Source organism: Varroa jacobsoni, unplaced genomic scaffold (genome assembly GCF_002532875.2).
Source record: "Varroa jacobsoni isolate VJ856 unplaced genomic scaffold, vjacob_1.0 contig04926, whole genome shotgun sequence".
Taxonomy (NCBI): Eukaryota; Metazoa; Arthropoda; class Arachnida; order Mesostigmata; family Varroidae; genus Varroa; species Varroa jacobsoni.
The window spans coordinates 1-14,335 of NW_019215380.1; the positions used below are offsets into that span (position 1 = coordinate 1).

At 41.6% G+C, this 14,335-nt stretch overlaps 1 protein-coding gene and 1 long non-coding RNA gene across 2 annotated transcripts; one reads left to right on the top strand and one right to left on the bottom strand.

Moving 5' to 3' along the window:
• Positions 1–35: 35 nt before the first annotated feature.
• Positions 36–13,232, bottom strand: LOC111273130 (cadherin-like and PC-esterase domain-containing protein 1). Its single transcript, XM_022854815.2, has 6 exons — positions 13,144–13,232; positions 12,636–12,728; positions 3,778–3,882; positions 2,736–2,823; positions 2,363–2,509; positions 36–1,981 (listed from the first exon to the last, which is right to left on the bottom strand). Exons 1-6 carry the CDS (start codon positions 13,230–13,232, stop codon positions 1,892–1,894), a joined length of 612 nt encoding a protein of 203 aa, XP_022710550.1. The 3' UTR covers positions 36–1,891.
• LOC111273131 (uncharacterized) lies at positions 11,878–13,847 on the top strand. Its single transcript, XR_002687881.2, has 3 exons — positions 11,878–12,113; positions 12,437–12,536; positions 13,162–13,847. It is a non-coding gene; the product is annotated as an uncharacterized LOC111273131 (long non-coding RNA).
• The last annotated feature ends 488 nt before the right edge of the window (positions 13,848–14,335 follow it).

Genomic DNA, 14,335 nt, shown 5'->3' on the forward strand with positions numbered 1-14,335 from the left:
TTAAATTAATGTATTTCAACATGGTATGGCCTTGCCACAATATATAGTGTTGTTTCTTTTGTATCGATTTTGTATTAAAAGAGCCTATCTTTTGCTTAGTTTGGAAAGCTTCCTTTTTCATCCTATATTGGTCAGCACCATGTTCGCTTCCTTGGTATTTTGATGCCTCTAACTTATTTCAATAGAGCCTTGTATCCGTTTACGTCTTACCCTAACCACCAATAATTATAACGATTATCAATGTCACCGTTTAGTCAGCGTAGATCAACCTTTACAAAGCCTTCTCAGTATATTTCCTCTCGTTTATCGATATTAGCTTACGGTCCATATTCTGTCCGTAGCTGTAAATCCGTCCGCTGCGTAAATTTTTAAAATATTCTGTCTTACTAACCCTCGAAAGTTTACGTGACACCATAATTTGGCGTCTTAATTGTAAAAAAAAAAAGAATCAACATTTGTTACCCACAAGGTATTACACCAGGTTACAGAGGCAAACAAAAAGGCCGTTCGTTGTTCCTTTTTACCGTTTTAAATTGCAATTACTTTGCAAGTTACGATACAACGATGACGCATGTTCGATATACATATATTGTTGACATGTTGCTTGGCACGATTCAAGCGTTTACCTTGCCTGCTGAAACGTAAGTATCCGTTTCGCCGACGTAACAATTTTCAGACTGTGCCTATACAAATATCAAGAAATGATTGAAAAACATCAGATCGATGAGACTGCGAACAGAATTGTGCAGTTACATATACATATATATATATATATATATATCCTCGTACGTTATAACCCTTTTGTGTTTTACGGCTGTGAACGGGCCCTACCTTATATACACTACATTTTCCATTGACATACTCATTCCTACCATGGACTCGTTCGCTTGCATGGCAATAAGCAGCTGTCGGATAAAACGAGCCTCAAATGTGTCCATGTTAAATTTACATATTCGTAGATATCGGCGCAGACAACATCTTCGTAATATGGACACTGCTACGAAGTGCAGCCATTTCGAAGACGCGTCTCTGATAGAGGTGATCCCAAATCGACGCTAAACGTACCAAAGCCACCATTGATCTTTACACGTAATGCGCCATTTTCATTGGCAAAAGAGTAACGTAATAAATAGCGGAATTCGTACAGACATAGATGGTCCGTACGAAGCGATCATTTTTTTTTTTAATGATTTAGATCGTTCTACTGTCTCACGCGAGCGTTCTTTGTAAATATCGAGTATATATATATATATATATATATATAGAACATAGTTCTCGAGCTAACTCGACAACGATCTACTATCCAGTAGTCCCCCTGATTCACCGCAGCGTTTGAGTACAGTGAGGAAATCTAGTAACGTGATGCAAAAATAGAAAGGATGTGACGACATATTTATTGGTCGGTATCTGAGGAGCTGACATGTGCTATACGTAGACAGATCAGACGTATAGTGGTTTTGCCGCGTTTTTAAGTACTCTGCCGGTTCAGTAAGTGTCAACTTGTAAATCACACCACACCCGAATAACAGTCCATGTTATTGGCATGGTCGATATTCGATCAATCAGAGTTGGTTCGCAGTATTGTGATTATCAATGAGATACCGATCTGTGCAATTTCTCGACAGCCAGCCAGCCAGCGCTCACCTAGGCTACTTGTTCACCTAGGTTACCATTACTGCTGCTGCTGCTGCTGCTGCTGCTGCTGCTGCTGCTGCTGCTGCTGCTGCTGCTGCTGCTGGCAGCAGTAGAGTTACGAAACGGCACAGTGTATTCCAATGCTGTTAGTATGTGAGGACGGTACAAAGTGCGATCATTGTCTGATATTCTGTGTCCTCGGTAGATCATCGTCAAGATAGTAGTATCCTCGACGGCGAAACGGAGAAGCCCAGTGTTACGAACAGAGGCTCTGCAACATCATATTGGTATATTGACGATTCACCGAACCCTCGACCTGGTATAAGTCCGAGCGCACCTTGTTTACCTACGAATGAGACAATGATGAAAAGGCAGCACAAAGAAGGAGATAACGGTTGACAAAGTTAATCTTTATGAACATTATTATTCGATGCGCATAACGGCATTTTGAGTTAGCTGCACATATAGAATAGACTGTATAGTAAGTAAAGGATGTATTTCATCATTAATATAGGGTAGGACGTTATCTTTTATTCAATACATTAGAGTAGACAGATTTTAATATGAGGATTTTAAGGGAATGTTGTCTAGTATTAGGCATACTATTTCATATGACGAAGCAATTGTTCCGATTCAATAGGCCTTCGAAGCATGACATATTGAAAACTCGTATCGTGGAAAATTAATCCATCACAACCAATAATACCAAAACGGAAACTATCTTGACCTTATGAAAATGGCAGGCGCATTTTCCTTCGGTGAAGTCCTTAAATCTGGCATATGTCATCCGGAAGGTATCGACAACCCCAAAACCTCGCTGAAGTGACTGTGTGATCAGCTGTTGGTTATGGGATATGACTTTACGAAGTCCTTCCTGAAGCGAAAACAACGAAAATTGATTTTGCCCTATTAACCATTAGTACACGTACCACATGCCATCTGTTAATCGGAATAGGGCGGGACGCTTTCTCGTCTCTGTAACATTTTCTCATTCTGAATAAACGTCACATCTACTTCAACCGTGGGATATGACAGTTCATTACTATGTTGGGCTTCTTCCCCTCGACAATCTACAGAGGTACACTGGCGGTATTGGATACCTTTGGTAGATAATGAACTCCATGCACCCGCTGGTGAAAGCCAGCTCCTAACGTTTTTACAATGACCTTCACTCCGTGTAGACTCTGTCTGAAATTTCAAACCAGTATTACATGATAGCAGAAACGGCCAAAATAGAAACTTATGACAAATGTCCTTTTTCTCTCCTTTTCAAAATCGAGACGTTGAATTATTGAATCGCAAAATGGTTTTGTTACATTAACATTATGACGGAGTTTACTTGTTTATGAATATTTTAGACATAGTTTGTTTAAAATGCCAGAACGTCAGTCGGTATCTAGAACCATCATAGCAGCACGCATAGTCCTTAACAAAGAGACATTCGTTCCGAAAAACCTACACGTATCCTTAGCATCGTTTACAAGTGAAGCTATTTATTGCAACTGCCACTGAGCCGCAGGGCAAAATTAAATCTAGAGAAATCCAAAACAACAGTATGTATTTACGATTATTCGATAAAAAGGAACGAGAGCATTTGCTGAACATGAATTTTGTGCGTACCTATCGACCTAACACCTGACACAGTAGCATCACGGGAACGTATTATAATTTAGCTGTTGAACCTTTAGCATTTGATTTTGGCTTTAGTGGACATGCAATAAAGTACGTCCGAGTCGATGTGTGGAAAAGGATATTAAAGAAAGAATATACCGATAAATATGCGCACGTGGCAGGCTGCGCGGATGTGTGCAAAACGTACACAACTCGTCTGGCTGGAGACAATAAACAACGGGGAAAAGGTTATATTGAGGAACACGTATTTGCAGAAACTCATTCACTAGGTGCAATGACCACCCAATACAGAAAAACCGTCTCAATAAGTAAACTATAGTAAGTAATTCACTGACGCCTTTGAGCCCTTACGCTACTTTCAGTAATAAAGCCCTGTTTATCCTCATCAGACTACACGTTATAAATAATATATAATCTCTTTTACATTTTGATAGCTGTTGGCCTAATTCATTGTCGCGTCTAGGGCAAGGTGTTAACATAATTTTGCCGTGGCCTGTATTTTCAACTTACTCAGATAAAAACTTGAGCACAGTATCCATGTGGATCTTGGAGAGCCAATGAACGCCTCCTAAAACGAGAACCATATCTTCACCTTTTACGCGAGATACCGGCACCCTGCAATTTCAGTTACAACAACATACAATAAGCTTAAGTAGACGGACCCTCTATTCTTCGGCTATACAGTCTCCTGTAAGATGGTTCAATTTTGACCATTTTTACTATTAAACCTCTGACTTTTTGTTCGTCTAACTAAAGACTGCTTGTAACATACATTCGGCTATCTATTATAATATTAAATACGAATTTTTCAATTCCGCTAGTTCCCCAATGAAGATGGCTCTTATCAAGTAATTCCCAGCTAAGTCACAGCTGGATTTACTGGCGAAATGACAAATGCTTATCAGAAGTTTTAGCGCGGGACGCATAGGGGGCGTTGCGCTATTTCATTAATTTTGTTAGAGACAAAAAAAAAATCAATAATCATCAAATACCAATAACGTCGCGCCCGTTCTGTCAAAAAAACAACGGCACCGTGTGTCGGCTGTAGAGGAACACAGTGCGTAATATGGTTGCTATTGTAGATGATGCGAAATTCAGCCTCTATAAAAGATCATGTCCCTGCTCTGATCTGTAGTTTACACATTCATTTGAATAGTGATTGCAGTGCATTGTACGCGCACACATCTCGTATAAAGGGCAATCGAACTTCATGCCAGTAACCTCCGAAGCTGTTTTTCTTACGAAGTGGCAATTGGATATCCGCACAGAAATTGCATGGCGGTAAACGTTTTTAATGTTATATTAAGGTCTTTCTCATTAACGTGGTTATAACAGGTGTATGGTGTTTCTTATTTGCGCGGAATAATTTAGTATAACTAGCCCTAGAGGCTTCATCACATTATACATTAGCTAAAAAAAATTCGCATCGAAAAACAGGACGCTGCCTTATTTTCTAGCGGTCATCTGCTGCACAATATGGCTAATTTATTCAACATGTTAATTCTATAGAGCCAAAAGCCGCTGAACTTCGTATTGGTATTGGTGCCTCCTATACGTTGTATGAATAGAACAGGCTGACTTCATTATTGTAGAACAACTGGGTTAATCTGAACGCACGGTAGTATCGAGCAAAAAATGGGCCCCTAAGCAGTTGGTACTTCTTAACCTGCTCATTCTTCAGTTGATCCCACAGATCTCGGCAACAATATTTTCAGGACTGTCTCGACATGTTATAAATATATTGCATCGAGCCTAGCGGATGATCTAACAAACAATCCAGCCTAGTCTAGAAGCTGTTCTGATAACACTCACAGGTCCTTTTTCGGGCCACTTAAGCACCGGCGGCAGCAGCAACAGCGACAGCAGCTGCTACAAAGAACTTTTTAGAGCTAAATTGAGAGAGAGATATCGGAAGATTAAGGGAGCTTGCAGCAGATACGGGCTAGTGGATCAGTATAGGCAAACCTTCGGATTCGTGCGCGCCCCTTCACTTTAAGCTCAGATGTAAGGAATGAAAAGGCAGACGCAAACCGTCGAAGTTCACCACTTCTCCCTTTCGTTTTTGTCGTCAATAAGCGGCTTTGAATCAGGCGGTCCTTCCTCCATCCGAGGCCCATCGGCACCGCTAGCAGCCTGCCTTCATAATACTACGATACGCGGCATCCCTGCACCCCTCACTTCTACTCAACTCCAACCTGAACCTGAACACCTAGCTACTCCTCATTGCTATCACTCGTGAGAAGCTTAAACAATTTGAAAATGCCGCGCGAAAGGAAAAAGGGCACAAGATGGGGAATGTCGGATCGAAGTTCGGTTTGACGGGGCTTTCTGGGCGTACTGAATGCCTTAAAAAGGAGAAAAACGGGACAAAGAGAGAAAGAGTCCGAACGACAGTAAAAAAATAAAAAGACTGACTATCAACAGGAAGAAAAAGAATGGAAAAACGCGCCCTAGTTACACCCTATGTCTCAAGCCCCATCAGTATCCGTCCCCTTTTTGCCTGATTCTCGGAAGCATTTGAAAGCAAAGTGGGCACCACGTTGCTAGGGAAAGCCCAGGTAGATCGAAAGGACAAAGAGAAGAAAAAAGGACAACTGCTTACGCTGATGGAGAGGCACTGAGGTCGCTAGGGCCTGCAGGTTGGTTCTAGAACCTGGGTTGGCTTTGGTAGTTAGTTGATAGACGCCACTGCCCGTTGTTGATTTTCTCTTCGCCATTGGGAGCGTGCTCAAACCCAGTGGAAGCCCCAACACTGTGTGGCAGAACCCGACAGAGGGAGAGGGAGGTGGAGAGTGAAAGAGTCACTTGGTTCGAGGAGTGGAAGAGTCGAGTCGGCTTGGCCTGCTGCTTGGTTGAAGCGGTGAAAGCGAGGACTAAGGTACAGTCGAAAGAAGAGGACGGTAGGGGTTAGGCGCCCAACTGCCAATGAGATTAGCCAAAGAAACGCTGTCAGGAACGGGACTTGTTTTAGCGAAAGGGAGATGTGCAGGAGAGACAGGTATAAAAGGGCGTCAAAATGGGGCGCCAAAAAGTCCCAGGCCTGACTAGACCCTCGTGCGTCTGAGAGAGTACTGTTTTTAGAGAAAACAAGCAAACACTTTTTCGCTATATTATGGTGATATGTACCATATATATAGATGCACCACAAAGCGGCCGGGGTTACAAGAAAATTGTTCCCGTTCTACATTTTTGGGTTCTTTCTCCCAACACGATAAGTCGGCTCGCAGTTGTTGTTTATGGAATATAGTGGTTTCCAGAAGCAAGTCTACTGAACGCAAGGAGGGCTAAACATGAGGGTACCGCGAGATTAATGGCGTATAAAGGGCAACGCTTTTAAAACTTTTATTTTTACAGTTATTTTAGAGAAATCTATTTTTCAATTTAAGATATACATTTTATTTGGTTCTGTAGAAGGAACATCATTTATCATTGCTGTGAGAACGTTTGGTATTCTACAGTAATTTAAATGTTTAGTATATCGTCCTAGGGCGATGATTTTGATTGCGCGCATCAACATAGTTAACTTACCATAAGTAAATCTAAAAGTCAACTACGTGTTTATGTTGCAATGGGGTAATGCAATGATAATTACGTTGCATTGTTAACTTGTTTGGTTGACTTCTGTTCAAGTCCCTTCTAAGCATTCTATGTGTATGTATAAGAATAGATCCTGAATTTTAAATAAGGATTTTCGTCTTCCCAGTATGTGCTGTTGGCTGGAAAGGAAAGGTAAGATCCATCTAACAAAGTATCAAATGATTAGTGTTATAATGAAATACAGATGGCAGTAATCGGACGAAACACGAAAGCGTTTCAGCCCCCTTCTTTTCTGCTGTCTTTTCTTTGATGTTTTTTTCTGCGGATTCGATCGTTGCGCGGGAACAAACGAGTCTTTTGATCATGACTGAACCACGCTACTCTGTGCTGGGTAATCGGGCACCTTCAACATGGATGGGGTGGCGCCGAACAGGATCTTGACGTCCGCTAAGAGACGTGAATTATGGACATGTAAGAACGACAACGCTAGATCATGAAATGGCATGAGAAGCGTGTAATTAACGACATTGTAGTTAAATAGCGTCGTAGCATTTGATCTGATACCGAAAGACTTCTTATAGGCTTGGAACAGCTGGCGAGTGGTAAGTGCATCATAAGCTTATTCAGTAAATGCTATACTTTATATGCTAATGTGACCGGCCAGCGCTGTTCTGAAAAACGCAATCAGAATTCTATGTACATGATGTACAATACACATGGTCCGAAGCTTACATGCGCTTGCTTGTGAAATGGGGTAACTAATGTGTAATGAAATTTTTATTTACCCTATTTTATTCGTAAACTGTATTATTTGTTTCATGACGACTTTTGGTGTGATCTGAACGATGTATAAACTCAGGCCTTTTACGCAAATCGTGATTACGCTTCGAGAACAATGACGGCATTATGTACCAGGTCCAGATAAACTGTTTACAACGCCGTCACATAGCATTAACGCGTACAGGTCGTTAGAAATTTGGGGCTAATTATACTTACATATTGGTAACAAAAGAAGATAATGACTTGTAAGATATGCATTGAACAAGTAATATCGTATGGCCGACTAGATGATGGTTCACCTTCAGAGTAATAAAATGTATCGAGGCTAATATATATATGAATATCTGATAACAGCCCTAGAGTGGACGTTTGCAATCAGTGGCCAGAACATTTTTATTTTCAGTTTGACGTACGTGCTATGGACGCTTTATGTATGACTTTTATCATATTGTACGTTGTTTAGATTATGTTATTTTCAGTTAGTTGCTTTACGATGTGTGGATGTTTGAGTCAATGTTGAGAGATCGGATCTACTTAGTCATCCATATGATTCACCTAATGCATTGTGATCTTCATGCAACATTTCACAGAATGATATATAGTCAAACCTGGCCAGTAGCTATTTAATAAGCGTTTTTTTATCGAGAATATTGTTTTTAACACAGTACGATCTTTTTTTTTTTTTTAAATAGATTCTATCTCAACTTATCTGCAACATTCTTAATACTCCGAGACATCTGATCCCGTTAAGCTTTAGCTATTTCAGTGCCTACGAGTAGATATAGAGTTAGGAAATTTAATCTTGTTTATAGAAGAACTAAAGAGTTGCTTCGCTCCGGTAGTTCTTGTCTGGCTACCGTTTGTCTTTGGTTGTGGCCAGAGATTGAATCGATCTCTGTTTGTGAACAACGACAAAAGCAAAATTCGATCCTCAAAGAAAATCTTTTATTTTTCTAATTTTCGGCAGACTACAAAAGATGTATTCTTTGTATGACACAACTCCAGCTACTTTGAAGGATGCTGTCGAACACAAATATAGTACACACATCACATTACGGTTACATTTTGTTTGAAAGACAAACATATTTTGAACTTTTCCCACGCGGCACTTGGAAGTTATCCTTGAACCTCTATACTTTGCCCATGAACATCTAATTTTGAAGTGGACAAAGCCCGCATAAGACGATATAATTGTGCTTTTCATCATACCGGTTAAGACTATATAACGTGCGTTATCATATATATATATATATATATATATAGGTTCAGATGCTGAGCTCTTTCAAACGATGAGTTTAATATGATCTATCATAGAATAGATAATTTCACAAATCGTATGCCTCATGAGAAAAACTGCAGTATGTTAGTAACTGCAATGCTTACTACAAGACATCTGGCATTCATCATCGATAGCAGACCCACTGACATTTACAAGATGGGCTGTCGATCCGACAAGCAGTCAAGTGTTGCTGCAGGAAATCTAATCGCTATGCCGCGCTAAGGATGAGAAAAACCCTGTCTTCTCGGGCACGCAGCTCTCCTGAAGACCGAATCGGCGTTCGAAGTCAGTCACCATGTGATCAGTCATCAGCGATCAGTCATCAGCGATCATACGGTGCTAGACGGATGGGATAGATGGGCTCTGTCGAGAATGTCGAAGAGACGAAGGTATCATCATAAGTGTGCATGAACCTAGATCTAGCGGCGGGGCTACATTTGAAGGAAAACGCAGGAGCGTAGCTGGGGACGTAAATGCTCGTGAGATGACGGGTTCATCATGATAGTGGTCTTATGCCATGGCCCCGTTGATAAACGCTAATGAGATTGACGCCGGCCTACAAGTGAAGCTCAATCTTCCACCGGCCATAAGGTTCAGTACAGAAGCCTCTAAAACGGAGAAAAGCAGCCGATGAAATCAGAGAAAGACTAGCGTTGCTTGAAGACCAATACGGTTTTTGAAGTGCAAGGTATGCTCCTGACAAAGCGCATCAAAAGAGACAGAAAACCTGTTAATCTTTTTAGACATGAACAATGCCTTTAACACAGCAAACTGGGATGCCCGATGGGGATTCCAGAGATTCCAAGCTCATTAACGAAAGTTGGCTACCTGGCATACGCCGATGACTTGGCTGCGATTAACCACTGTCCGAAAGGACAACGCTCCTTAGTATTGTACTAGACAACATAAAGACCTACATGGAACAATGTATTGTAGAGACTACACTAGAGTAGAGTGACGCCATCCATTCGACTGGTAGAAATGAATGCCGAGTAGTGAATTGCTCATTGGGTAAGTGCCCTACTCAGATTATCAGGTATTTCGGGATAGGAGAGGATACAGGACTCAGGGAAGTCGCAGATGTAGGATATGCAACCAGGAAGGCTTTTTTTGCAAAGCTTATGCTTAGGGTAGAGGAACTATCGTAAAAGGTTAGACGCCTATAGGCGACGGTGGCGTAGTCTGTTGCATTGCATACTGTCTCTGTCTGGGCTAACATGGCCGTCAGGAAAAAGAACTACTCTTTACACAAATAGCGGTACGGCACTAGCGAAACGGCAGCAATTAAAGTGGCCCGAGGGTACCGCATAGTTTCCACGAAGGCTAGCGTAGTGCTTGCCAAAATGCTGCCATGAGATCTGCTGGCTGAGCAAGGAGCCGAACGTCGCGGGGTAGCTGTACCTTGAGACAGCACGGAACGCTACACTGCGAAACTGGCAAGAACCATGGGCGCTAAGATCGACCAGGGGTATTGACACACACCTTGGCTCCGAACACCGCGACCGTATCACGTAAACCAAGTCTTGGCTGGCCACGGCCAGTTGTAATCACAGATGATGAGAACTAGAAAAACAGATTACTACGGGCGTCTCCTGTGTATCTGAAAAAGATGGGGTCAAGCATACGATTTTCTGATGCGCAGCATAAATGCAATGCGGCAAGATCTGGAGCGACACGGAAACCTACAATTGACGACGGCGAAAGGAGTCGCAGAAAATATGGTGAGGTCAGAGAAGTAATAAGTCGCTGGGTCAGTTTTCCTCGGCGACATCCAACGAGAAAAAAAAAAGAGCTAAAATGTGAAAGCACAAGAAAAGCTAAAGGGTCCTAGGCGGACCCTGAAATGTAACAGACGTAGAGAGTACTTCGCTAACTCATGTGCTCCTCCAGGTTTCGAAGTAACACTATACGTCTTGCAGGGATCTCCCAAAAAGGCTTGCACTTAGTAGGTAATCGCTCCTTGCCCTATAGGGCCGCCAATAACAACGAAAAACTACTGCTTTTTGAGTTTTGTAGTAATTCCAGACCTGGTCCAAAAGACCGTCTGGCCAAATGTGTCCGGATACGACAGACGAATTCTTCATACCTTCTAAACAAGTATGTCCAGCATACAAAAAACAGCCTTGTATCGACCTTAATGAAGCTAACTGACCTTATGCACTAGGCCATATGTGCAGATTCAGCGACTGGAGACTGGCTCGTCGTAGACAACAAGCGTACAGTAGATATGCCTGGCTATCCTTTTGTAAGTGATCTTGACTATTAAATTATTAGCGAGGAAACTCCTTACAAAAGTGTTTGTGTTGCGATGACTTGAGCCAGATAGATCTGATCTCACCTTCAGGATCGGGTAAATGACGACCACAGATGAGTGTTAATCCCTTTCGGTATACCTGGAAGGATTTCTCCGCCTCTATTCAAGACGATGCTGAAGCGAACGGCCCTGTTTTAAAACTAAACCATTTGGAACATTGTACGAAACACGCAAGATATATTTCAGTGAAATAAATTAGTGGATTTGAATCATCTGCCTTATAATTACCGATATTTTAATCCTGTTTGGTACGTTAATCACTATAAAGTTCGTACTTTTCAGTATCGATTCTCTATGTGATTTACAGAGACATGATGAAAGCTCACGATATACCATCCGGTTCCATCCAGAGACGCCCGTCTTTTTAAATTGTCTTCAACGATGGCGGTATGTTTCAGAGTATAGATATTGCTGCTTTATTTGCCGGTGCTGACGCGTGTGTGCTAGAAGAAACAAAGCAAACTTCGTCTACGAGTCCGTTAAAGAATTTGGATAATAGAAGAGGGGAAAATAGTCACGTTATCGGACAGTGATCTCGGGGCGCATCTGTTCTTAACTGGTACTAGTCAATTTGAATTGCTTCACGATGTTTACGACGGCTATTCGCTGAACGTGCTTTGATGACCCGTTGCAATTTACCACTGTTCGTATTCGAAATTGTCATAAACATCTACGGCGGGCGGCCTGCGTAACTTTCTGCTTCTTTGTTTACATCAGTCCAAACTAGACTATTGCAATTGATAAATACGTATGTTCGATTTACGGCAAGCTTCTATCATATAACTATAACCAGTTTCTTAGTGTTTTCGTATTTTGACCGTTGTCAATTGGTGAATGGCGATGAGATGAACAACCAGGCTAGTAGTAACGGTAACGGCTGTAAATGCTCACGACCTATTCGATTTTACAGATGTTTCTCAAAGCAAGCATTCTAATGTACGTATCGGCATTTCTTACTTTTAGCTGTATTCGTTCGCCTATCTCGAATCGACATGTTTCGGTAACAAGGGGTTCGTCGAACGTACCCCATTTTCAGGAATACCGAGGAATGACGAAGTGAACGTCCGAGTTCTCGCTACTTGATATTTTCAATATTGATTAGTAGGGCATAAAATCAGTTCGATATGATTCGTATGTCAGCGAAAGCGATATATGAATCTGCAATAAGACGAAGTGATTTCCCTCTGGTAGTTTCCGAAGTAGTTCCCCTCTAAAGCAATACATTTTTTGTTTATATTCTATCGATGCCTGTAAAATAGGATGTGTGCTGCCACTGCGTCGTTGATAACGCAACATTGTCGCTAGCATAAGTTATCTTTATAATGCGACGGACGCCCTTCTGGAAGCGACCAATGTATTGTAAGTTTAAGCTAAACTAAGTTTATAGCACTACATGCATTATGGAGGCATTTAATGAGGCTTGTCTACCGTTGTTGCACGCTTCATGCCAGTACTTACTTGTCAATTAGTCGTTTAAGAGTGAGTTCGAAGGACGGCAGTTTCCTCCGCCAGAATTTCGGATAATATGCGAATGCGAAAGTCGTGTGGCCCCTAAAACCAAACACAGAAATGATTTCAATGGGCCAACCGTTATGGGCGTAGTGAGTGTTTAAATAATTAACTCCTTTTATAGTCCTATAATCGAAGTGCTCACAAACTTCAGTAGTATGATACTTGAATAACTACACATGATCGAAGTTAATATATTTTAAAATTTATACCGGCGAATCTATTCCAATTTTGAAGGCATGAGTCGTTCTAGGGATCAACATTAGTAGTGACTCCTATCGATGACGTCGTTTTTGCCGTCATTGACATGTAGAAGTGATTTTGGTTAGACGTGCTTAGTAAGGTTTCCGTTTTAAAATAAAACGCAGTTTGTGCTTTTCTGCCTGCCTACGATTGCTCAATGTTATGTAAGTTAGTAACAATTATAAATATTATTACGGTGCTACTGTTCTGATACCTGTTGGTCTGATTGTAGATGGCGACGTCATGCGTCTTCTCCCATCGCGCGAGAGACCCATTTAGTTGCTGCACAGCCTCGAACATCATTCCTCGCAGCGTCGAGTCTCCCAAAAACAAAATCTGGCAAAATCAACAAACAAGCCAAGTGATAACACCATATATCAGAGCCGTTAAAACAGACCAGCGAATCTATAAGTCGATCTTTTTTTCTTTTACCCTCAAGGGCTGTTCCAGGAGTCAGTGTGATTAGGGGTCGAAATACTGTACAGCCACTCTGCTCAGTCTTCACGCGACTACATACTTGTGAAGTTGTGGGTACAAGAATCCGTGAAGTCTCAAAACACGGTTTCGGCGTCATGTTAAGATCTGAATAATCTTCTTACCGAAGGATTGTCAGGATGTTAAAAAAATGATGATCTGTGAAAGCTAAGTCTGGTGACCATGGTGAACGATAGAGATCCTCAAATCGAAGCCCCCGGTGCCTGCTACCCTGAATTTCGCGGCGGGACATTTAGCGTGTTCGTGTAATAGGAGCACTCTGTCTCTGTTGGTTAATTCTGGTGGCTCAACGCAAAACCTCCTCATCTTCTGCTCCGATCGTTGAGGGCGCACTTCAGCCGTAATAAGCGCACACGAGGCTATAGGCAATAAAGCATGCTGTAAATAAAGCAAAAAGACGCAATATCTTTTCGCAATTGTAAATTTGGTGTCAGGTGATTTCCTGCAGTTAAATAGCGATGTGACCGTGTGCAATTGTCGTAATTTTTTGTGACAAATTCTAATTTAATACAAGAATGGATCGCGGTTGCAAAGAGAGCCGATAACAAGCAAGCGTCTACGTCTCTGTCGTGTGCACGGAGATCCTTCGCCGTGTACAAGCCGCGTACAAGGTTTACTGCGAGCTGTCGCCGTAGAGCTCGTATTGGCAAACGAGTTATTTGGTTTTCATAAATTTATTGCAGCCCGACCGCTAAAATTCCAAGTGAATTGTCTCATACTCTAAAAAGTCCAAATGGATCTCTAAAACGTGTAGCGAAACGGTACACCGTTATAAAATGGCATCATCACGAAACGTGAGATTGAGACCAGTTACGTTTGACACCAAATGATTTGGCTTGAGACTTAAAATAATTTCGAAAAGTATTTTAATCAGATATCCGCTCGTGGGTGCACTCATTATATATATATGT

What these genes read in the sequence shown, in the direction of transcription:
- LOC111273130 (XM_022854815.2), bottom strand. Translation starts at nt 13,232, where the DNA reads ATGATGTTCGAGGCTGTGCAGCAACTAAATGGGTCTCTCGCGCGATGG. An exon ending in CTTAAACGACTAATTGACAA is followed by an intron (nt 3,883 to 12,635) that starts GTAAGTACTGGC and finishes CTGAAATTGCAG; the next exon opens with GGTGCCGGTATCTCGCGTAA. An exon ending in GTGCTCAAGTTTTTATCTGA is followed by an intron (nt 2,824 to 3,777) that starts GTAAGTTGAAAA and finishes TTGAAATTTCAG; the next exon opens with ACAGAGTCTACACGGAGTGA.